This window comes from Sander lucioperca, chromosome 14, assembly GCF_008315115.2.
Source record: "Sander lucioperca isolate FBNREF2018 chromosome 14, SLUC_FBN_1.2, whole genome shotgun sequence".
Lineage (NCBI taxonomy): Eukaryota > Metazoa > Chordata > Actinopteri > Perciformes > Percidae > Sander > Sander lucioperca.
The window spans coordinates 15,485,720-15,512,185 of NC_050186.1; the positions used below are offsets into that span (position 1 = coordinate 15,485,720).

Sequence of the window (26,466 nt, forward strand, 5' to 3'; positions counted from 1 at the left end):
ATCCGGAACTTAGCGCCCCCCTAAGACACTTATGATTGGTTTAGAGAACAACCAAGAATTGTTTTTCTCCTATCCTAGAATGTATCTGTGGTGTAGCCAGACTTTACTCCACAGGGCTGTGGAGCTAAGTCTGGCATTGTGAGACGCGTTGTCAACGTGTTGTTAACATGTGAAAAATTAACATATTAACAACACATTAATAACACATTAACAACACATAGACAACACGTTGTTTGTGCGTTGTCTGTTAACGTGTTAGAAATAACGTATTTTTGACCTGCCTGGCCTTCCACATCACAGGTTTTTTTAACGGATGTGCCTGCTGTAACAGGCCCATGTCTGAAAACCCAGACAGACGGTCACATTTCACCAGAAAGTCATCTTCGCTCGAGAACGTCGGCTAAGACAATACAGGTAAAAGCATTTCTGTATCTAAAATGATTTTATGTGCATAGATAATGTAGCGATAACGTATTTTCGTCTATTAGGTTTAACGTTACGCGTTAGTGAGTCGTTTTTATAACAAATCCTCTGTGTCAGCCAATGTTATTTCTTTATCCGCAGCAGCAGTAACGTTAGAGCAAGATGGAGTGTGAGTGGAAGCCAGACGAGCAAGGACTTCAACAAATTTTACAGCTGCTGAAAGAGTCTCAGTCGCCAGATACGTCCACACAGAGATCCGTCCAGCAAGTATCCTTTCTTAAGCCAGACATGGATTATAACAACCTCTATGATTGTAACACATGTTTTGTTAGTTGTTAGTGCTTAATAAATGTCAGACTCAGACTCAACAGGCTAGCGATAGCTAACGTTAACACTAGCCTGGGTGGTTACCGTTATAAGAAAGCAGGTACGCAGGTGTTGATGCTTTTTGTCTCTGATATTAAAGCTCAACATGCTACTCGCAAAGCAGGCCAAGCCGTGCCGTGCTGAATTACTCATGGCTGGCCATTTATAACATTAGAGATCGGTGAATTATGCTGGGTTAATATAACGGTTCGCTACTCTACAAGCAAGCGTCGCATGTAGGCTTGATCCAGCAGTTAATCGCCTCCATGTACACCCCTCACTTTGCATTATGCTCCAGCAGAGAAAAGAAGTCAACTGCTTCATGCAACACTCCTGTAACGTTATATCATCCATTACCTAATCTTCTAACAGCATTGGGCAAACGTAAAGCTAAACAGGTTATTCATTTTACACGTGAGTATAATTGTACACTGAAATGTCAGAAATTATGATAGAAAGGTGTCACCATACATCCAATTAATGTCTGCTCATTAGCATAAATGATCTTACACGATTAACAAAACATCAGTCTCTAAAAGTAATGTCGGGGTGTTACACTAAAATGTATACACAAAGCTTATGTGTGAAAAACATGCTGTATAAGCATGGAATTACAGGTTTTGATGCATGCACAAGCATCCAAAAATGTACATTTCTCTTGTGACAGGACAATGAAAAAGAGATGTTAGCTACAATTGAAATCTGAATAAAGTAAATCCTCTCACACAACTACCTTGATTAGCATTAAACACACAAAAAAAACCTGGATAATGCTACATTTATTTAAGTTTTCAATGTCACATCTGCTCCATTTCATCCCACATAGAACTGTTTCATTCATCATTGTAGCAGGTAAAACACACACACACACACACACACACACACACACACACACACACACACACACACACGCACCTACCTAATCAGCAAGCATTAGACCTAGACATAAAATATAGTGGGATTGGTATAACCAGGCATGAAAGCTCTCTGGAAGATGTGTGGCTAAGTAATTATAACTGTGTAACATTTAAAGTGCATTATAAATCTACACTGCTGTCAAATGCAAATGTGTTATATAATTTTCAACAATAACAGAGTTGTAACAATCATTGTCCATTGCTCCATGCTGCTGGCCCTTATGTCTAGTCTGGTTGCACGCTGATCTTAAATGATTTGCTTATCTTAGTCACTGCATCATTAACTCATAGATGAGACGCTGTTATAGCCTAAATACACCGTCTGTCTGGGTACGTACAATATTACATCACATCAACTGACATATTTATGACCCCCCCCCCCTACAACCATACACCCACTTCCCTGACACATACATACATATACACGTTGCATTACACCACCATATGACCTTTTGCTCTTTCTACATATCTTTAGATGAAATAATCTGTTTTTGCCATTACTACCATATAACACGCTGCGATGATGATGTGCTAACAACCTTTTTCACATGCCATACGTACAGTTAGCACCATGTCTTCCTCAACCACTTTTCCCAGAGACTTGAGCAGCTGAACCAGTATCCAGACTTTAACAACTATTTGATATTTGTTTTGACAAAGTTAAAATCAGAAGGTAAGTTCTCTTGTCTTGTCCGTTTCAGTGTGTCATTTGTCCGTATCTGTGCTGTGTTCCTAGATCATCTGATGGTACTGGACAGTGTGAACGTCAGACTTGTCATTTTTATGTAACTACTCAGTGACAGGTCTGTTTGGCCATGACTCTAGTGACCCGATGGCATCTTTGCCACAGATGATGTGGCACTCGGAATATGGGTCACTCTAATTTTAAACCTAATTCCTGGCACCACTCAACTCTTGGCTTGGCTGTCTGCACAGTAGATGACCGAAATGTTAAGTGGTGTTAAGACATTTTAGGATGCTATTACTTCAAGCCACAATTAATTAGAACTGAGGAGAATAATAAGTCCAGATATTAGTTACCAATTTACAAGGAAAATACATTTAAATACATTGTTTGAATAATAAGTATTTCATACTAATAGTTCTTGTTCCCGCACATCATTTCAGTATCTAGTTTTCCCAGTTAAAGCAAGACTATGTTTATGTTCTGCTTCTTGCTGGTTTGAATGAAGGCAATAAGATCTTGTGATCAACAAAAATGTTTCTCTTCCCCCCCCCCCCTCCCTTTCCAAGATGAACCAACACGGTCCCTAAGTGGGCTGATACTGAAAAACAATGTAAAAGCCCACTATCAGAACTTCCCTAATGGCGTGTCTGATTTCATCAAGAGCGAGTGCCTCCAAAACATCGGAGACTCTTCGCCCCTCATCCGGGCCACTGTGGGTAAGTTACATCCTCTGGGTCTACTGAATGTGATGGCTTACTTTAGAGATGCTACATGAAATGATCACACATCATAACTTGCGTGTTCATTTCTACAAAAGGGATTTATCTCGCATTATTTTTTCCCACGTGTAGTTCTCTTTTTAAAATCTGCACACAGCACATACTGTCACTTTGAACCTCCAACTGAGTACATCAATGATGGTAGTCTTGCATAGCCATACCTACAGCTCCACAGTGCCGTGTCAGCGCCTGGAGTATGGTCGGACTGCACCAGCTTATCATTCTGGGTTGTTTGTATTTCCTTGTATTGGTTTTAATCACTAAAAAAGCAGTGTCTGTGCATTCTTAGTAGTTTTGTCAGTTTAATAGTTAATCTTTCCCGTAACAGGTATCCTCATCACCACCATCGCCTCCAAGGGAGAGCTACAAAACTGGCCGGAGCTTCTGCCTAAACTCTGCCTGCTGTTGGATTCCGAGGACTACAACACATGTGAGGTGAGGATAAACGTGGGAGTTGTAGGTGGGATCTTGTGATTGTGGGATTTCCTGCTTATCAGTTGGGGCCTATAGTATGTGGGCGCATCTTTTAGACATTAAACTGTACTAATGATGACAAAAAAGATGTCCCCATATAGACATTAGTACTGGTCTATGGCATTAGCCTGGGAGAACCCTGACGAACTTCTGGCAAATTTGAGATTTGCTCTGCAAGTCAGTCTGGCCAAGAGCCCATTCAAGCCTATTTCCAATTTTTCCAAATCGAGGCACCAATCACAACCGTTGAGGCGGGCTTTACACGATGACGATAGCGCAGCGACGGCAAGCAGCTTTTTGTTTACATTCAACATGACGGCCACTAAAGCGCAGCAACCCGTTGATGCCGCTGTCGCTGCTACGTCACCCGGATCGTTGGTCTGATTGGTTGAAGGAGTATCCAATTGCGCCCAGAGGCATTTGAGCGGCGTCCGTTGGTGACGCCCCTTTGGAAATGGGCTGTGAATGAACCTTCCCCTGACCCACTCTCAGTTACAACTGAGAAGGGTCTGGTGTCAACCAGGCTACTATGGCATGGAACACCTTAACAATCTTACTACAAGTTTACATGCAAAGCAGGAGGATATATAATCAAGAAATCACTGGATTTGATAAATGCGGCAACATGTAAAAATCTACATTTCTGTCATAAAAGCACAGTGAAAATGAGAGAACGTATTTGTGCATGTCTATCTTGTTTTGCATAAATCAGAGATGGTAGATGACATCTGAATAAACAAAACAAAGTTACCATCAAACATTGAAAACTCAACAAAATTGAAGACTGAATGCTGCCACATTTATTCCATTTCTCACTCTACAGGGAACTGTCAGGATTTGTCCACATTTCAATTCCTAAATTTAAACATGTTTGACATACTATGATGGACCCCCCCCTCCCACCAGTTTAATCTGTAGGCCTAAATCCCAAGCATGAAATACAGTGGGTCTGGCAAAACCAGTATCTACATGGGAGTATATTTTAGAGATTACACTTTGATTTGATGGTAATGTAATTGTTGTATTATTGGCGTTAAATTTGGTTTCTCCAATATTACTTGGTTCTTCTTTTGTTGTGTGAGTGTGTGTGAGAGATAAGACTGAGAGTGTATGCACATTTGTGATCTTGTTTTACAGCACACTTGTGCTATAAGTAGGCACGTCTGGGCACACAGCGCTGCCTGTCTGTTTATTCGTTTATTAATTTATCGTGGAAAGGGAAGAGAGCTGGCTCAGCTATAAAGCAGCATCTGGATAGCATCCTGCTGGCTAGATGAGCTAAAGGCAGTCTCACAGCTGGAGAGGCAGCCACACCCGCAGATTATTCAACATGGAATCATTCATTTTTTTTCTATCCTTAAAACGATAATGACCCCATTTTCTGACTTGACGCACATCATCCCCTAGAATAGCTTTTATAACGTGCATATCAGCTAAAACAACAGTGTTGTTTTGTCTTATACGGCAAGTTGTATTTTTTCTCTTAAGTCCGTCATTATCCTGTGTATTGAACCTCTGACTCCTCTGATTGCTTTGCAGCATGATACTTATTATCAGTTCTTGATTGCATTAAGTAGAAGTGCTTTATGTGCTGTGTTCTTGATCACATCAGTGCTTCTACAGTTACTACTTTGAAATGGTGGATAAATGCTCCATCGCAACGACCACTGAGATTGCAATACAGTAGCTTGTAGCGGATGTAGGATCTGTGTGAATGTGCGGCACCCATACTCGCATAAACTCCCTGGTCGTTAATATGCCGCTAGCTGCGTGTGCCTCTGACATCAGCCATTATAGGGAAGGTGATTTATTACACAGGAGAACACGCACACATTAGGCTGTGTGTTAAACTGTCTATGGAAATGCAGCTGTGTCGAAGGGCATTTGAAATGTATCCCGGCAGGATTACTCACCGCCCCTTACATTCTTGCTGAATGTCCATACATTTGACTGTACTATCTGACAATTAAGGAAGAGGTGTGACCGAAAAATGGCTCTCCTTGTAGCACCACAGCCGGCCTCAATCAGAAGCTCAATCAGAAGCCGAGATTTAGGTCAGCTATTTACTGCAGAGGATCTTGAAGTGTATGTGTGTACAAGGCTTAACACTGAACGGCGACCAAGTGTAGCAACTCCTCATAAGGCTCACTATGATTTTGAAAAGCAGCTTGGAGGCTGGAAAGCTTCTTAGCGTCTGATGTTGAAGACGGTCAAGTTGGTTCTGGATGTCTTTATTATCTTGTAATAACAGGTGCAGAATATATATTTAAAAGCTGTCAGTGTTTTTAACTATTCATTATAAAGTTTGTTGTTCAGCATGTTTACGTCCAGTATCATCGTGGTAGGGAAGCAAAGGTATTTTGCACTGCCATTGATCTTTTCGTTTCTTTTACTGTAAGTGTTATAAATACTTTAACAGTCTGGCAGATACTGTCTATATACTGGGGTTATGGATGTAGTGAATGTTTCCTGTAATGTTAATGGCAGTAATGATACTTAAATAGATTTGAACTATTACAAGATGTGAGGTTTTAGATTTAAAGGGGCAATATATATATCACATATTGCCACACCAGGTCATTTGTTTTATGATGTAGGAATTGGGCAATACTTAGAATATATGGAACCCCTATCATATCACTTAAGGTCATATATTATTATTAATATTTGTTTTTAACAAGAAAAGCTCTTTCATATGTGTTTCACTACACTGCACCTGCAGCCTTGTGGCCTTTGTGTCAGATGGAACATGGAACTGAGTGTTGCAGCACTTATTCTCCTTGATGTACTGTGGCTTATATTGTACCTCATTTGTACTTTGCTTTGGACAAAAGCAAAGTGAATAAATGTAATGCATTACATTGAGAGTTTACTACACTTTATGCCAATTGTAAATTGTTGAAAAATAATGAATGGTTTGTGTTTCTTGCTTAAAGATATTTCAGAAAAGTTCAAATGTATGTCTGCAGATGTAGATGCAGATGTGCAAAAACCAGAATAAATGCTGTCGACTCTACAGCAGACCTCGTAAAAGTACCAGAGACAGCAAATATCGATGGCGTTCCAAACTAATTTTTTAAGGTGTTGAATGTTGCTATAGAGACCCCTAAATAATCCACACTATAACTGCCACCCGCACTTTGATATCTATTTTGGGAATATGTATGGTGGCTGCCAGTGTACGGTTTCAGAGCAGTGTGCACGTGGTAATCTAAGCAACGAGAAACGTGTGGATGGATACGCGTTGGCCCTGGGCCATTTGATCAGTCTTAACGTCCTCTGTGTTGTGTATTTACTGTATATGTATGCACAGGATCACTCTGTTACTGAATTATCCTCTTCAAGAGTGCAGTCAGTACAGTCCCGCACTGAGCTGATGTCTGCTGATGTTGCAAGGATAGAGATGGATACATGATCTAATTGGGGCGTGTAGCTGTTTACTTTGATTGTTGTGTTGTATCTTGAGTTGGGGTATTTCATTGTCTTCTTTATAAAATAGTGTTAAATATGTTTTATATGCAGTAAACCAAGTACATGCATCTATCTATAATATCTGTCTTTCTGTCTGTGCGTCTGTTATGCGCATATCTCTCAAATCGTTAGTCCGATGGATTTCAAACTTGACAGGTGTTTTGCTACAGGCACGAGTAAATGCAGTGCCAGTGCAGTTTGACGTTGTTTGGATTAGAAATGCAAAATATATCTTTAAATATATATCGGTAAAAGAAGCACACATTGGCTTTTGCTGCTCTGGCCTCTGGCCCCTCACCCTGCACACTGAGTGAGCACAGCGCAGGACCAGCCACAGAGAGGGTCGAAGAAAGCAGCAGAGCTTTGGCAGCTAATATGTGAAATACACCTCAGACCCACAAAAATGTGCCTTTGACTTTGAATAAAAATGAACTTTTGCTGTGTAATTGTAACAATGAGCACTCAAACACACCAAACCAACCATTACTAAAAACACACACAGATTTTGCACGGTCACTGCACTAGTTTCTATAATATGGAAAAGAAAATCAACACCAGCTCATCGCCTTGGTAACATCAACAGTTGCAGTGTACCATAGGTCTTGTCTTTTTCTGTGGTTTCAGAGCAGCAGTTGTAGGAAGAGCCCCCTGGGCCAGCACACTGCACCCCTCTCTACATGCTCTATAAAAAGACAGGAGCAGGTGTGTTGGGTGCCGAGTGTAATGTTGGTGGAAGGCTTTATATAGGTTTAGGCCTGACAGCAGTTTTACTGTTGTGATTAATGGCAGTTGGAAGACGGTTGTGAGGATCAGGTTGAGGGGGAGGAAGCGACCATATATGAAAATGCTTTGTCCCTTCAGTGCTCGTTTGTACCGGGACATTCTTTATATGTCCAGAGCAGGAAGAGAAGGAGCCATTTATTTGACTAATTGCATAGCTCTCTTTTCCCTGGCTCGCTTTCATCTGCACGCCTTACATTCTCGCGTTTAATGCCTCCCGTAGCAGCACTTGAAGGGAGGATTACATTTTCGATGTTTCAGCGTCACTGGAATGCTTGAAGGCCACACCCTATTTCTTTGCCCTTCTCTGTTGACACACAAAACACCTGCATTACGGTTAGATGTCAGTGGGAGCGGTCTTGTGTCCGGTTCCACACATTTTCACATGGGATGAGTTATAATGGAGCTACATTTCAGTATTTAAAGTGCTTTCTGAGCTCATATCTGATGCATGAATCCCTTATTAATTTGACAAAACAAGGCATACCTATAGCATTCTGCTTTTAGACTGGAAAATTTAAAGAAGCTTCATTATCTGATGATTATGTTTTTCGATGCGTCTATGAAATGTCAGAAAATAGTGAAAATGCTGTTCTATTCCCAGGAAGCAGTGCGACTTCTTGAGGTATTATATTTTGTTTGACCAACAGTACAACATATTCAGTATGCAGTGATATAAAATAGAGAAAAGCAGCAAGTGTTAACATTTTAGTAGCTGGAACAAGGTAACCTTTTTTTTTGGCATTTTTGCTTGACAAACGACTTAATCAACTATTGAAATAATTGCTGATTCATTTTTCTATCAATAGGATTAATCATTTCAGCTCAATTTACACAACATATGTTTTTCAACAACGATCTGGCATCATTCGTTTCCATGAGAACATTAAATCTTGTATCATGTCTAAATCTGGTACTTTCATTTTCAACGCCTCCACTCCAGCAAGTCTCACACACATCCAATCTTGCTTTTGTCTGTTTCAATGTAGCATGTATAATATCTTTGATGTCATCCAAAAAAAAGAAGCAGTCCTATTTATTTTACACTACCCTGCAAGGTGAAATTCAGTCATCTGTATACTAATTAGTAAAATGACTGTGTTCACCTTGGTTACACTTTTGTCTTTGACATCGTATCCCCATATCCTCCTCATCTCCTTTCATTCCTTTGGCTCCTCCACATTTTTTAGACTTCTGTATCTGTCATCTGAAAGGAATGCTGACATGGGGATGGTTTCCATGGAAACACATTTCAGACACCGTCAGTGTCAGCGCTGTGCTGTTTCTTGTGTCTGCTTCTCAGGCTGCATTTTTGTGAGAGACACTGAAGTCTGTAGCATATTGTAAACATGCACTAACCATCAGTCAAGCAGCTAGCATAAAGAAAGAGATGCGAAAGAGAGGTGTGTGTGTGTGTGTGTGTGTGTCTGTGTCTGTGTGTGTGTGTGTGTGTGTGTGTGTGTGAGTGTGACTGCTTGCCAACAGTTTGAAGGTTATTAGAGCAGAAGGGAATGAATCCTATTGAAGATTATGGATGACAAGGTTGAACACATTTTTGAGCACTCGCACTGTGCAAAACACTGGAAGAAGATCCTCCTATATGTAAACACATTTGATATAACATTTGTTCAGTGCAGAGCCAATAAAATACAAACATATATTAACAATATGTTGAGAATGTATTACAAAAATGTGATGTCAAAAAAACAAAAGAAGGTAAACAGAAACCTAAGTCCATTCCAGCTCCACAGACCCTTGTCTCCAGCTGCACTGTAACTTGCCTCGAGGTTGGGTGTCTTATTGGACTTTTCATAACATTCTCTGTTGTTTTTTTCCCTTTTTGTTTTATCCCCCAGGGAGCTTTTGGAGCCCTGCAGAAGATCTGTGAGGACTCTGCTGAGATCCTGGACAGTGACATACTGGATCGTCCTCTGAACATCATGATCCCCAAGTTCTTGCAGTTTTTTAAGCACAGCAGTCCTAAGATTAGGTATCAAGTTTTCTTCCTAAGCTTTCCATTTGCATTGACTATAATAAGGGTGTCAAACTCATTTTAGTTCATGGGCCACATACTCCTAATTTGATCTCAAGTGGGCCAGACCAGTAAACCACTCACAAAGATCAGAAACTTCATCTGCCACAGTTTCTTGTCAGCTTGATGTTGGCAAACGCAAGTTGCTTCTGCTACGACAGCGTTCGAAGGCCATTGTAGGAAGAAATAATAAAGTTACGGACCCGGGAGAGAGGGATAATATTCCGAGAAAAAACTTTCTAATATTGAAGTCGTAAATTTACGGAAAAATAACTCTGATGTTCTCTGGGATTAAAGTGGTAAATTTAGAATTGGAATGAATCACTTCTCTGCAATTTTCACACTTTGCAAAGTCATCCAGTGGGCCTGATTGGACCCTTTGGCGGGCCGGTTCTGGCCCACGGGCCGTATGTTTAACATCCCTGGACTATATGGTTTCATTTCAATCATGTCTACATCGAACATGTTTCTCTCCAACTAAATCTGCAACTGTGACATCATTGGTTTGGAGGGTCTATGGCATTGCAATTAAAGTGTTCATGAATTCCGTTATACTTACGTATTGACGACACATGGTCATCAGTTTATTGTACAGATTTTTCTGACTTTGTTGCATATAATTATGACTATTTCAAATCTTAAGTGGAAAAATAGGCCATCATTTATATTTTCCCCCTTTCTTAATAATCAGAGCATTTCTATCTGGTAGATATCTAAACCTATAAATCATCAATCATCTACTATGTTTTATGAAGCAAATACATTTCACCACACGTACTGTATATTTACAAGACGGACTAAAGGTCTATATAATTGTAAAGCCTCAGTGTGTCGTAATGCAACAGGCCTGTAGACAGAAGAAACTACTTCTTCATATTTGGAGGTGGCGTTAGGAGCAGAGAAGAAGACGGGCTGCATTCATAGTGTGCGACATGTGAGGAAAACATGTTTGTGTGGTTCTTAAGTGGTTGTTATTGTGTTGCAGGTCTCATGCCATTGCGTGCGTTAATCAGTTCATCATCAGCAGGACTCAGGCTCTCATGCTGCACATCGACCCTTTCATTGAGGCAAGTCTGACTGGAATGCATCTTTACACTTTGTCTTTGTGTGCCTTTGTGTGTTCAGACACAACAATGAACACACACGTATATTGTCTAGAAGACAGACGGTCTAGCCTCAGTGAGACTTCCTCCCTCCCTCAGGTCACTATCTCTCACTTCACTAAATGCTATCTACTGCACTAAGAGTCTGTCTGTGCTTTTCAACTCTGATTGTTGCTTTGTCCAGCCTTTGTTTTAAATCCCTTCTTTAAATTCATTTTTTTCTTTTTTAAAGCCCATGTGAACAGGTTCAAGTCATGGTTGGGCTTTACTTTTAATTTGATTTAGTCCTTTTTCTGGCCTTTTAAATTGGTTTTACAATTCTTAATTTATTGATTTTATTGCTATTTATATTTAGAGCTTTGGGAGGAGAGATAAAGATCATTAACTTTAAATAAAATGCTAGCCCAATATGATGCAGAGGGTAACATTTGTATATAACATTGTAACAAAATATCTAGCGTCTTGGCGCTTTAAATAGCAACATGTACCGTCCTTAAAATGTCAAGCAGTAGTAAAGGGGCAAGAGGCTGACGTACCAAATAGCAGAACAGTTACAGAGATAACATGTCTGCTGTAATGCCATATGGAAACTTGGATATATTTTACATTGCTACAAAACATAGCAAAATACACTCAATTAAATGTTGGCCCAAGATTGGTACCATTGTAATTATGTCACAAGAAAACGTCATGTGATATAATACTGTATTGACTTTGTCCCACCCCTGTCATATTTGTTCTGGGCCGCACTTTTTATTTTACATGCTATACAATTATTATTATTATCGTTTGTAGTAGTTGTCGTTGTTTCACAAAAACGTTGTTGTTTGTGCAAAGAAGACATTGACGCTGGTGTCTTCCTATCCTCTGTAGAACTTGTTTGCACTGGCAACGGATGAGGAACCAGAAGTGAGGAAGAATGTGTGCAGAGCTCTAGTCATGCTGCTGGAAGTTCGCCTTGACCGTCTCCTGCCACACATGCACAACATCATAGAGGTGAGTGAGTTTGGGGGGTTATTAGTCCCCCATTGCCAGACCTGACCAGACCACAGCGCTGCGGAGGAGGGTCTGGCTAGTCCACGCACCATTCCGGGATGGGAGAAAAACGTGCTCTGGTTTATTGGAATTTCTTTAAACCAATCACAATCGTCTTTGGCCGTGCTAAGCCCGGACAGGGCCGCGCTGCCGCTGCAAAACAGCCTCGGGAAGGAATTTGTTTTGGTGGAACGTGTACGTTCAAAAGTTGTTTTATCCGTACAACAGAAAACTCAGATTGGACAGATAGTCTAGCTAGCTGTCTGGATTTACCCTGCAGAGATCTGAGGAGCAGTTAACCATAGTCCTCATAAATCCACCGGAGGTTAGAATGCCAACACAAAGAAAGTGGAAGGTAACGGACATCCGTCCGAAAAGAGTGAAATCCGGCGGCAACGGAGCAATCCCGGAAGTGGAACGCGGCGGATATAGACTAGGGGCTCATAGACAAAGACTGAGAAAGTGAGAGAGGAAGAAGATAGCTTAGTTAAATACTTGAATAACAGATATATGTATTTCTAGAATAGGTCTGGTGATTTTCTATATTTATTTACTATATTTGAATATTTTATTATTTTCCCATAAAACATAAAAAAACAATAATGAATTGATCCTACCAACAAGTGTTGTCTGTCTAGCTTATTACTGTGTGCCATAGACCTCCATCGTTGTTCAGAAACTATTGGAAACAAACCTAGTGAGCCACACCGTTGCACTGGATGTTCCTTATGATAAACATAGACACTGTAGTTTAATTTGACTCCATCCCATAAACACTAGGGTGGCATAAATACTTGTCTTTTCATGGGATGTGTTGACATTAACAAAGATAGAATATCACCACTCTCATTCTTTATTGATACGCTCCCGATGACGCCCCGTGGACAGATGTGCTTGTGTTCGCCTGCAGATGTAGTTGCATTGGCTTTTTTTTTTTTTTCTTCATTATTTTTAAATGAAATATTACTTTTTGTAAATATAAAGTATGTAAGACTGAAGTTCCCTATTATTTCTCCTCAGTACATGCTACAGAGGACTCAGGACCAAGATGAAAATGTAGCCTTGGAAGCCTGTGAGTTCTGGCTTACTCTGGCGGAGCAGCCTGTGTGTAAGGAAGTGCTCTGTGGACACCTCTCCCAGTAAGAATAATGACACACACACACACACACACACACACACACACACAAATGTACATACAATACACAGACTGACACTCCAGTGGTAATATTGAGAGCTGTTGATTTATATATAGAAACCTTGACCAGTAAATCAGTGAAGACCTTGTACTAGGGTGATATTCCTCTTCCTCACCTCAAGATGGCTGATTAAGAACCCTGACTGTTGACCTCAGCTGTAACATCTGTCACACACAGTGTCACATTAAACTGCGCCCACAGCAGGAATCACATGGGAGTGATTGCTTGTGGGCTCCGACCTATCCTTGCCCTTTGTTCTCATCATTTTTTTCCTTTGGCTTCTGCTCCAGGCTCACTCCAGTGCTTGTCAACGGGATGAAGTACTCTGAGATTGACATCATCCTGCTCAAGGTCAGTTTATATAGCCTAATAGTTGTACCTGTAGGTAGGAGGATGAATTGCCCCATGACTCAGGATGACATGCAGTTCAATTAAGTGGTTTGGGTGACTGTGCGGTGTACAAATACATGCGAGTTGTATACATTTTAGCACAAACATCTGTAGATGTTGGTATGGCTTTAATGGCAATTTCAATTTTTGTTTGTTAAAGAATAACTAATACAGTGCCCGTTTAAAATGTGCCTGTTTGGAACGGCCCAATTGCTTGGCCTGTGGTATTGCTGCTTGTAGCTTTCTCCAGCACCATTTTACCCCAAAATGACTTACAGAAGGACCCCAAAGCACCTAATATGCAACCACACTGTATAGCCTACTACTGACCTACTGTGTACTTCTAATTCAGAGGAAAACATTGTACTACATGGACCTGACAGAAAACGATGTAGATTCAGATTTGACTAACAATTAAAATGTGGAGTAAACACAGACATACTGTGAAGGCTAGAAATGCCTTTTTATTGAGTTTCCTCTTAGCAAAATGCTCTGTGAATTTAAGCTGGGCTTTTATTGTGAAGGGTAGACACGGAAGAGCCAGCGTTATGGCAGCGCTTTTTTCAAAGTTTTTTTCCTCAACCTTTATTGTTCGGTTGTTTAGTTTAATTCACAGTTTATTAATATCCAATATCCAACGCGGTCCAAACTACTCCAAATTCCTAACCCCAAATTCATCGGGTATCCAGGAAACCAAGTGTGAAGTAGATTGGATGAACGGTTCATGAGATATTTCAAAGACAGACACACACACACATACAGTACATACAGAGATGTCCCGATTTATTAGAGATATGTAGCAGCAGTATACATGACTTTTCTTTCATCTCCGAACATTCGGCATCAGGGGGACATCGAGGAAGATGAGGCCATTCCTGACAACGAGCAAGACATCAGGCCGCGCTTCCATCGCTCCCGCACAGTTGCCCAGCAGCACGAGGGCGACGGGATCGAGGACGACGAAGATGACGATGATGAACTGGATGATGACGATGATACTATCTCTGATTGGAACCTGCGTGAGTTCAAATGGAGCTGTCTAGATCTCCCTCCAACGTTCATCTCCCGCTCTCTTTACTAAGAGCTGGGAAACATACAGTGTATTGACCACTTGTCTTTTCTTTGTGTCTACTGTACCTTGTGATGTCTGTATGATGTTTGTCCGCACACTTCGATGTCTGTATGTATGTCTCACTACTTTTCACCAAACATTAGGTAAGTGTTCAGCTGCAGCGTTGGACGTGTTGGCCAACGTGTTCAGGGACGATCTGTTGCTGCACATTCTGCCCCTACTCAAAGAGCTGCTCTTCCATCCAGAGTGGGTAGTTAAAGAGTCTGGTATCCTAGTGCTGGGGGCTATTGCTGAAGGTAAGAAGGGAAAGAGGAAGAAGTGGGGACAAAACATAGGGAGTACGGTCTTCCCCACAATATGTACTCAGAAGAAATGACAATGTTCTTAACCCTGTCTCCAGGCTGCATGCAGGGCATGATCCCATACCTGCCCGAGCTCATTCCCCATCTCGTGCAGTGTTTGTCTGACAAGAAGGCCCTGGTGCGTTCCATCACCTGCTGGACACTCAGCCGCTATGCCCACTGGGTTGTCAGCCAGCCCCCGGATACTTACCTGAAGCCTCTAATGACAGAGCTGCTCAAACGTATTCTGGATAGCAACAAGCGTGTGCAAGAGGCTGCTTGCAGGTGAGCAAGACGTCCTGATAAAGCCATGTCATTTTACAGCACCATTTTTAAACTAGGACTGGGACGATGTGCTTTTGTCCCGATTTGATTCTTTCACGATACATGGGTGCCGATTTGATTTGTAATGCGATTTTCATGTATTGCGATTCTGGAAGTATTGCGATTCAATAGTATTAAGTATTGTGATTTTCTTTTTCTTCTTTAACAAATACAAAAGTTGAATAATACACTTCTAGAGACAATAGAATGCACATCACATGTCAGTCAGTCAGTCAGTCTGACATTTATTTCATTTGTAAAGAAGTACATAACATGGATTTCCAGCTTTTTCTGCTTTCGCTCTGTTTAGCTGGAAACAGATACGATGTAGTCGCCGGCAACAGTATCCTATAAACAGAAAATAGTTAGGTGAATCATTGGTTAAAAAAATGAATACATCGGGCGCCCATATTGCTCAGTTGGTAGAGCGGCCGCCCATATATAGAGGTTTACTCCTCGACGCAGGGGGCCATTGTTCGACTCCGACCTGCGTCCCTTTGCTGCATGTCATTCCCCCTTTCTCTCCCCTTTCATGTCTTCATCTGTTCTGTCAAATAAAGACCTAAAAATGCCCAAAAAACTTAATACAAAGTTATTTCTAATATAAGAATCAATTTTTATAATCGTTGCAAAAAAAAAAAATCACAATACATACGGTTTCCGTTTTCCCCCCCCACCCCTATTAGGAACTGTGCACTTTATTGAGACTGGTGTATCCCAGACATTTTTCCTTCGGGTGTTGAAATGCATCCAGGTTTCTTAAAGTTTTTGCGACGTAATAGCCACACATTGCTTGCTGTATGATGTTTTCTTCTCTCTCCTCTTTTTAGTGCCTTTGCCACTTTGGAGGAGGAGGCGTGTACGGAGCTGGTTCCCTACCTGGCGTTCATCCTGGACACACTGGTGTTCGCTTTCAGCAAGTACCAGCACAAAAATCTGCTGATTCTTTACGACGCCATAGGAACACTTGCAGACTCAGTGGGGCACCATCTCAATAAACCGGTACGCGGAACAGAAAAATGGACTCGGTTTCACTTCACATTTACATGGGAATATTTGCTTAGCACATACTTTTAACTCCTTCTTCCCCATTTCACTTTTGTAGTGCTAGTAGTGTACTTTCAGATGTTGTAGTGTAGATAAAGATCAAGATCAAGATTAACTTGATTGTCCCACATCGTGGGAAATTTGTCTTTGGCACTTAACCCATGCTGCAGTCATAGTAAAAACAAACAAATAGACAGCATGTACAAACAACAGATACTGTACAATACCATACCACAGACATCATGCGCATTAACAAATCCCCCATGCTTCCTAGATTTGTTTGATTGTATGGGCGAATGCGTTATCCTTCCCACTCATTAGTTGCATACTGTGTTTGTGTAAAGACTAATTTAATCTGTTATTTGTTAGGAGTACATCCAGATGTTGATGCCTCCACTGATCCAGAAATGGAACCAGCTGAAAGATGAAGACAAAGATCTCTTCCCGTTATTAGAAGTGAGTCTCTGATGCAAAGTTACTGCCTGCCCAAACCATTTAGTTGCTAGTGAGTCCGTTGTGCCAGTCTCAGTTCTGTGATGATAACCGAGTGTGAACAGGCAACTGACTGTATCTACCCCCCCTGCCTGCCTTCCTCAGTGTCTGTCGTCTGTAGCCACAGCCCTGCAGAGTGGCTTCCTGCCCTACTGCGAGCCTGTGTACCAACGCTGTGTCAACCTGGTGCAGAAGACCCTCGCTCAAGCCATGGTGAGTGTGTAGGACCCTCAACTGTGTACGCATACACACCTCTCTCTCTCTCACTACACTTTTACTATTTTCTGTTTATCTACATATTAGGCTGGCCCCTACACTGCCTGTTTTCAAATCCCCTCTTAAAACATATTTTTATTCTCAGGCTTGTAACACACTAGAATAGTTGCCTTTCTATATTATCATTTTTCTGTTAAACTGTTGCCTTTTTGTGTTCACTGTGTTCTTATTCAGTTTTTGGTCTCTCTGATTGTACAGCACTTTGGTCAACTGTTGTTGTTTTTAAATATGCTTTATTGATTTATTTTTTGGATTGGATTGGAAAACGAGCACATTTGAGCTGCTGGAACCTCTACTACACCTACTTCCTGTACAGCCAGGCTAAACTTAAAGCTGCGTTAATCAGTATGTTTGTATTAACAATGAATCAAATCAATATTGTTAGATGAAAGGATTTGCTCGTAGTGACAAAGCCACAGATAACTATCACTGACTCTAATAGCTCTACGGAGCTTTGAAATGATCTTTCAGCTCATTGTTTAGCTGACTTCATACCTAGAGAACTCAACTTAATAACTAAGGTTTTATAAGTCATTGTAATTGGATTATCCAGTAGTTATTCATGTTAATTAAATTCCACTCTTGTCCTCGTTTCTACTGTCCAGCTTTATCAGTCACAGCCAGACCAGTATGAGGCCCCCGACAAAGACTTCATGATCGTGGCTTTGGATCTTCTCAGTGGACTGGCTGAGGGTTTGGGAGGCACCATTGAGGAGCTGGTTGCTCGTAGCAATATCCTCACCCTCATGTACCAGTGCATGCAGGTCAGTGGTGCAATGTAACTAAGTACATCAACTCAAGTACTGTACTTAAGTACAAATTTTGTACTTGAGTCTTTTCTTTTCATGCCACTTTCTACTTTCTACTCTGCTACATTTCAGGGATAAATATTGTACTTTTTGCTCCACTACATTAATCTGGCAGTTTAAATTACTTTACAAATTAAGATTTTTGCACATAAAACACATGCAGTTTATAAAATACAATGTTTATTATAAATGAAACTAACAATATACATTTTTATTATATTATTAAAGCAAGTACAGCTGAAATGATTAGCCGATTAAACACAGAACTGTTTTGAGTACTTTTGCTTTTAATACGTAAAGTACATTTTCCTGATGATACTTACATTATTTTTACTTATGTAACATTTTCAATGCAGGACTTTTACTTGTAACAGAGTATTTTTTTTTTAAAGATTTTTTTGGGCATTTCATGCCTTTAGTGGAAAGGACAGCTAGATATGAAAGGGGAGAGAGAGGGGGAAGACGTGCAGGAAAATTGTCCCGGTCGGGCTCGAACCCTGGACCTTCTGCGTCGAGGCATACACCGCTATATATGTGCGCCTGTTCTACCAACTGAGCTAACCCGGCCACCCGACAGAGTATTTTTACAGTGTGGTATTAGTACTTTTACTTAAGTAAAGGATCTGAATACTTCTTCCACCACTGATGCAGGTAAAGAAAGTGAATAGCATGCCGCTTATCTGATAATCTGTTAATCTCACTCGCATTGTTCAACTTTGTTGTTCTTTTCAACTGTTCAGGACAAAATGCCAGAAGTGCGTCAGAGTTCTTTTGCTCTGCTTGGGGATTTAACCAAGGCTTGTTTCCAACACGTCAAACCATGCATCGGTATGTTCTGTGCAGTTCACTCTGAGACACTGTTTGGCCATAAGTTGTTGGTGTGTTGCTAAATTGGCTCACTTTCCTTCTTCCAGCTGATTTTATGCCCATACTGGGTACTAATTTAAACCCAGAACTAATATCAGTGTGCAACAATGCAACATGGGCAATTGGAGAGATAGCTATACAAATGGGTGAGTGCCTCGATTTCAACAAAATGCCACTACATGTCACAATTCGCACCGCATATTTTGTTATGAAAAATACTGAGTTACCAGAGTAAACAGTCAACAGATTTCTTTCCATGCTTTCTTACTGTTCCTACACCCTTAGGGTCTGAAATGCAGCCATACATTGCCATGGTGCTGCACCAGCTGGTGGAGATCATTAACAGGCCCAATACCCCAAAGACTCTACTGGAGAACACAGGTACCACTCGGTGGCAGTGCTGAGCCAGCCAGCCAGGTCAACCACACACAGGGAGGTGCTCATACACTCAGGTCCATTCAGCCAGGATTCACCACATTCACCTAGGGTGCCTGTCCTGCCCTTTAAGCTCTACCCTAAAAACCCTTCCCAAGCCATGGGCCTTACAGGTTTGGCTGGTTTCACCAAAGTATGTAAACTATTTCAGCTAATGATTTGTAACCTGGCAGTGTGGCCTGTACGTGGAGATAAAAGAAAACGATACCGTGGGCAAGCCCTGGTGTGAAATTGTTGAGACTCTTGGATCGAGCGAGCCATGTAAGTGCCCAGTCTGGGAATTAACTAATGTGGACTGACTGTGCATCATCAGGTGAAGTAGAATACTGAAGCAGAACAACAACAGCCTCACACAGTTAACTGTTAGACTGACATTTTCGGAACACTTAAACAATAACTACTCATAAATGATTGAGAGAACACCTAAACTGACTAAATGTAGGGCACCTAGCCTAGAGCATTTTAAAAACAGAAGGTTACACCGTGCTCTTGTTTTTACCAATTGAATAATAATGCAAACTATGATTTGATGAGTCAAAGAGACCATCTCAACCAAAAGGTGCATTCCAGGGTGAAGTGTAACCTACCTAAATTAAAGAAAATCTAGGGACTCTGTAGATGTGTTCCTGTTTGTTTGCTGTCAGTTTATTTGTTGCTTTTATTTACTGTTCTTTAAATGTGGATGCATATCTGCCAATAGATGTTAAATGTTGTTAAGAATGGCCAATGTTTGATGCAGGATACATGATAATCATAGACGTGTCACGCCAGTTTGAGTTTTCATAACAGTTTATTCACGTTTGAACTTTTTTCACAATTTGTTGCATGTTTTCAACGTGTGAATTGAAAACACGACAGTGAACCAACGGATACAAAATGACTTCATTGACTAAATGAACTCAATTTAAATAAGACAGCCACGTAACACCACAGTCCGTCAACGGTGGCTGTGGCAGTAAATTGTCGCAGAGTGCATGGTGGCACTTTTCACTTTGTCTCTGATCAGCTTATCCTGCACTGAACTTTATTCTAATGAGCATACCATCTGCTTTCTGCATGTGTCATTGGACTGTTCATAAATGCCTGTTTGTTAATGAGAATGTTGCATAGTTTTGTGTCTCTTAAACTTAGGTCCTCCCTCCTCTCTGCCTCATAAGAACCTGCTGTGCTGGATACTAGTCTCCCTCCATGTAGTTGGCTTGGAGTAATCTGTCATTTCTTTTCAAAAGAGCAAAAAAATAATAATAACTTTTCTGTTTGTTATGAAAAATTAACATTTGTGAGTTTAAGGGAGAAATCTCTGAAAGCCCAAGTGAACTGCTCTTGTTTAGGCCAGTCACATACACATGCTACACCTTAGCAAGCCTGTGTCTTACACATTGAGACCTACATTTGGAATCAATCAATGGATTTGAATTAGTTTCATTATCAATAGCTCTGAATAGCTTTTCGATCCTTATGATTTGTGAAAGCAGATGCCATTGTTTGCCTTTTTCTATGAATGTCCTGTCAAAGTTGTCAATGTGTTCTCCCTTAAACGTGTTGTATGTTTTTTTTAGAGTGTCATATTTTACATTCCTCCCCGTGATTGAAGGGGCAGTAATGATCAACACTAGTGAAATCTTCTGTTTATTATCATACACAGATTCTGTTGATTTATGTCTCTGAGTTGTTTGTTTTTTCTTTATTTTTCTCCTCCCCTCCTCATTGCTCATGTCTTGGTTGGCGTTTGGTGGTGTGTAACCGTGATTGCGTTACCTTAGCAATAACAATTGGTCGTCTTGGTTACGTTTGTCCTCAAGAGGTGGCACCCATGCTACAGCAGTTTATAAGACCCTGGTGTGTATTATACAATCTTTTATTTAATTCATCTTCTCTCTGCTTTCTTCCTATCTTCTCGTCTGTCTCCTGTACTGCCCTGTTTGCTCTCCTCTCCTCACTCCTCACTTTCCTTCTCAAAAGAAGTCTTTTCAGTTGTTTTTTCTATTTATTTTTTTCTTCTTATCAGTTTGTAATCATTGCCAACCATGTGACTAACCCTGTCCTCTTTTAGGTCCTACTTGTGATTCGTTATTTTTTTATTTATTTATTTTTTTGCCTTAGTAGCACTTTCATGTATTATACATTAATTTGTTTAATTTCTAGTTGTTTTTTTGTCATTGTTAACTGTTCGCTAACCTAAAAGATGCATGGGATCAGATTTGTCACATGCCTGCTGGTTCAACAACAGAGAAAGGATGCAGTCTTTGCTGCAAAATTGCATTTCCTAAATCCCTTTCTCATATAGTAGTCACCCAGCTGCATGTGCCTGTCCCAAAAAAAGAAAAGACCCCAAACCTTCTCTAGTCAATCTTTTTTAAAACGTAATGTTATTTTCAAGGTGCTATAGATGGGGTTTTGCTGAACACACTGCTCATAGACAAAAGTGAAGTTATATGAACTCAATGTAGTTTTGTTAAAAGTAAAAAAAAAAAAATAAAATTTAATTTGAATCTGTTTTGTGTGCATGCTTGACTTGTTGTGGTTATCTCTCAGATCATTATAGACACAATTGTCTCCTCCCATGGATGTATACATAGAGTCTAATATGTTTCTGCTGATAAGGACCACAAGTCTTAATGATGATAAGAAAACACCTAAACATTACATTTGTATTAAGGATAGAAATAGGCTATATTTGTTGATTTCTCACAAATAAGAATGTTAGTGAATTCATATAGGTATTTGCAGTAGTCATTCATAGTGGCAGTTGTTAGTAGATTTATACAAGTTTCTAAAATAGTTTTTGTTGTTGTTGTTGTTGATATTTCTGATGTTAAATTTGGTCGTCCCTGTTGTCAGGTGCACCTCTCTACGAAATATAAGAGACAATGAGGAGAAAGACTCTGCGTTCAGAGGAATTTGCACTATGATCAGTGTGAACCCGGGAGGCGTAGTGCAGGTGAGGTCCAGCAGCATGATGGTTAAGCGTGGTCATTGTGTTGTCAGTTTGCTCCGCAAGTTGAAATGTTGCCTCACCTCTCTTCTCTGGAACAGGATTTTATATTCTTCTGTGACGCAGTGGCCTCCTGGGTAAATCCAAAGGACGACCTCAGAGACATGTTCTACAAGGTAAAAGCTGAAAAGGCTCAGATTTGTTTTCCCAACGCAATTCAATCAATCAATTCAAATTACTGATCTAATTGAGTACAATTTCTGCCAAAACAAAAGATTCACCGATGCATTTATGATCACTCGCTCACTCAGTCACTCCCTGTGCAATAATCCTCACCACTTCACTCTACTGTGAACTACTGTGCAATATTTATTCTCGTGACAAATGCAATATCCCCCTATAGTTGTATCCTCCAGTTACAGTATTCATACGTTATTATATTTTTTGCAGTCTTTTGTACAGTATCTAAGTTTTTTTGTCTTATTTTAATTTATTCATCTTGTAATTTCTATGTGCCTGGACTGTTTGGTGTATGCCCAAATTGGCAAATAAAAATCTTGACTCTTGAATCTCTGCCCCCCAGTGACCAAAGGAAGGAATGGCATGGTGTCTACACTTGACACTGGCAATAACTCTGTCATGCACAAGATCTATTTTGAAAAAGGCAGCGCTCCATTACGACTTGGTGTGAACTTCTCCTGGTGTTTGATTTCAGATCCTCCACGGGTTTAAGAACCAGGTGGGAGAGGACAACTGGAGGCGCTTCTCAGATCAGTTCCCCATGCCACTGAAGGAACGGCTGGCGACATTTTACGGGGTGTAACTGTTTCCGCAGCAGTGTGCCTCATCACTGGGGTCAGTTTCCTTCCTCTGATATCATTTGCTATCGTAGAAAAAAAAATTGAAAAACATTGTGTTTTCAGTATTTTTTTTTCAATACAAAAGAAATGTTGCTGTAGGATTGTGTTGTATTCTAATGAGGCCTCCTTTCTCCACACAGGTCATGTACTATGGGAGACAATATTGGGAACCTCTTTTACCCAGGGAACATGTTACCCTTTACTGGGGGGAAGGGTCTGCCTGCTGAGGGGAGGGAAGGGGTGCGGACCCCTCCCTGACCTGAAGGACGGGGTGGGAGGGAGGTGGTAGCTGCAGTGCTCAGTGCCCCCATTGCACGGGCAAAGGGGGGGAAGGGACTGCTAGAACAACCTTATCATGGGAGGAAAATTCACGTTATCACATCTCAATCAGAAATAATGAAATCTATCACCTTTTTTTCTTGGCATTTATTCCCCAAACATCATATTTTCTGTTACCTGAACGACTGAAAAGAAATGTAAGCGAAACTGAATTTTTTTTTGCAAAACTCTGTGAAGCATTTGCTCTTTCATTTTGGTTAGAGGAAGAGTATGCACATTGAAAGGTGCAGAAAATGGTCTTCAGTGCAGATACGCATTTATTGTCATGTCAACCAGGTAAAAGGCATGTGGTAGTTTTCAGAACGACGGAATTCTACCAGTGGAGTTTTTTTTTTTATTATTATTTTTTTTTAATTAATTGAGTTAAGTTAAAGGTTCTTCAAGAGGTATTTTCTCTAAATACAAGGATAGTTTAAATCTAAGGAATAGCAGCTGATGCTAAGAAAGCATTATAGTGGATCCGACTCTGGAGAATACAGTTTTATAATGCTGCATATCACCAAGAATAAGTTATCACCTATATAGTTATCACATTTTTTTCAGTGTTTCTATTCTTTATCTGGGCAAACTCTGTTTATTATGTCACTGGAGAGCACAAGATTTTCTTTTAAGAGCAGCCTTTCTGGGAATAGGTAGCATGCTTGTATCATTGTGAAAAGCTGTGGAACATTAGTGGTGTGTGTTGCGTTTGACAGCTGTCATTGCCCTGTGATAAGGTTCTTCCTTGACCTTGTAATTTATCTATTTACAGTACTTTTTTTTTTTTTTTTTTTTTTTGGTTCCTCTACCAGAGAATTACGGCAAACAGCTGTAACGTAGCATGACTGGGTTTACACACCAAATTCCGGAAATGTTTAAAATCTTGGCTGTGGTGTTAACGTCGGAGTGAATCTCTCGGTTTGGTCTTGTGGCGTGAATGTGACGTGGACGTTCATCAGCGAGCTTTAGATGCTTACAATCCTTTATATTGTCTGAGTCTCATGAAGGAGAAATGAAGGAGAAAGTCGTAGGAGACAACACAATGACACAAATCCCGTCTTAGTGATTTTTGTGACTCTGGCGGTCAGAACCATGCAGTCCATCGAATGAATGTTAAATATGTTAATTTGTCAATGTACTGAAGTTTTCTTCTTGGTTGTTTGGCTTCTTGTGCTAAAAGCATGATCTTGAGGATGACTGTATAATGTTTTGGGTGGTTGTGTTTTGTGGGGTACTTTCATCTCTTGCATGTTGGTGGCCCCTCACAGCCCAACATATAGTGGGAAGGGGATTACGGGAGGGAGGGGAGCTTCAATTAAAGGTTAAAAAGTACATCGTAACCATTTATGTATTGCAACACTGGGACTTTTATAACTTCACATAAATCTTGCTGGAGTGTTCTCCCTAAACTTTTACCCCATAGCTGGATGTATAGTTTTTAAATACTGTGAAACTACAACAATGTTATTGTCTCTGGTTGTTTTGCGCTGTTATATTTTATAAAATGTGTACGTGTTTAAGTTACAGATAGCCTTAATGTATTCCATGATGGGTTGGAGAGATAAGAAGATTTTTTTGAAGTTGTTTTTTTTAATACCCTGCCAGTCATTGTTCCTCTGCTGGCCAGAGTAATAACTGCAGTATTTTAACCCTTTGCGATGCACATAACATGCACTTAACATTTAAATTGTAAGTGCTTGAAATATGATGTATAATGATGTAGCCAAACCCTTCAGAGTATGACCTTAGTGTTAACAGATCATAAATTCAGTGTTGCTGCTAAAATGTATTTACCTAATGCATTTCTCGACGCAATGGGGTTATTAGTTTGTGAAAGTGTCTTAGATAAACTTTCACAATACGAAATATATAACTGATCCCTTAGATTTAACATTAATGAGGTAAACAGTAAATACAGGATATAATGCATCATGGAATACAGAGGCAAATACTTGTATGTGCCACATCGTTTTTGTGTTTTGAAGTGATTTTGTCTGTCACATTCCAGCTCTTTGGCATGCAAAACAAATTGAGTAATCATGGCTTGATGGGGTGTGTGTGTGTGTGTGTGTGTGTGTGTGTGTGTGTGTGTGTGTTGTGTGTTGTGTGTGTCTACAAAACACATGCAAAACAATCCCCACCGTTACTGTGCTGTATTTCTGACTTGACTGCTGCTATACATTGTAGTTGTGTTTCACTACTTGAATACGTGTTTTCGATGTGTTAACCTCAGGTTGTTTGTGTTCAGTGTTATTTGTTATCATTTCCCCAATGTGTACGCTTTCATGCATCTCCTCTCAACAACTTAAGAGTAGTAAAACTTCATATTAAAAATGGGTAACTGGGTGTTAATTGACATTAATGTTAATATGTGTGCAACACTGCTAGCTGTCAAATGTGATTACAGTTGCAAGGCAGGGGGAAGAATAAAATGGTAACTTGCACATACTTAATGTATTTTTTGTCAAAAGTGATTGTTATCAGATTATGGTAAACAGTTAGTGTAATGTGTACACAATGCCTTGAGAGCAAATACTTTGAGGTTTTGTTGGTGTTTTGCAATAGATATACAGTTTACTGCATCTAAAGAAACAGGTAACACCTAATTTAAAAGCAAAGAAATAGGTTGACAACTCATAAAGATATTATAAACATAATTTGCAAATATAAGTTTGACCTTCTATGAAGCTTTACTGAAAATTTGTATTTTATAAAGCACCCACCAAAATTAAGGAATGTCTAAAAACTCCTGTATTCTCATTTAGCCTTCAAACTTGATTGACTATCTGCCTTCATCTTTTTTGCTAATAAAAGTAAAAATGTCATTTTGATAGACATGATTTGAATTTTTTTTTAATAAGCTGCTGAATTAAAAAAATAATAATAATACTTTTGGGGCCACCAAATATTTTGGATCATGCAAAGAATCTATATTGTACTGTAGTAATTTTGTAAAATTTGTAAGATGATATAGTGGATGTGACTGGTTACCATTGCTTGAATCTGTACATTGTTCCAATAAATTGTTTACATTAT

At 40.1% G+C, this 26,466-nt stretch overlaps 1 protein-coding gene across 4 annotated transcripts; it reads left to right on the forward strand.

Annotated features, from left to right (window-relative positions):
• Positions 1-254: 254 nt before the first annotated feature.
• Positions 255-26,465, forward strand: tnpo1 (transportin 1). Of its 4 annotated transcripts, XR_004895065.1 has the most exons (26): positions 255-414; positions 565-690; positions 2,304-2,379; positions 2,961-3,110; positions 3,502-3,608; positions 9,755-9,888; positions 10,916-10,997; positions 11,907-12,029; positions 13,089-13,207; positions 13,555-13,615; positions 14,502-14,673; positions 14,870-15,022; positions 15,127-15,352; positions 16,222-16,393; positions 16,808-16,894; positions 17,036-17,143; positions 17,812-17,970; positions 18,756-18,843; positions 18,930-19,028; positions 19,168-19,263; positions 21,081-21,156; positions 22,159-22,258; positions 22,354-22,428; positions 22,968-23,107; positions 23,253-24,426; positions 24,494-26,465. XR_004895065.1 is itself a non-coding variant. In XM_031317587.2 (25 exons), the coding sequence occupies exons 2-24, from the start codon at positions 586-588 to the stop codon at positions 23,073-23,075; spliced, it is 2,676 nt and encodes an 891-aa protein (XP_031173447.1). In that variant the 5' UTR covers positions 255-414; positions 565-585; the 3' UTR covers positions 23,076-23,107; positions 23,253-26,465. The 4 variants fall into 4 exon arrangements, 2 of the variants coding, with proteins under 2 accessions (XP_031173447.1, XP_031173448.1); XM_031317587.2 differs by having other exon boundaries at positions 23,253-26,465; XM_031317588.2 differs by having other exon boundaries at positions 294-414; positions 568-690; positions 23,253-26,465.
• The last annotated feature ends 1 nt before the right edge of the window (position 26,466 follows it).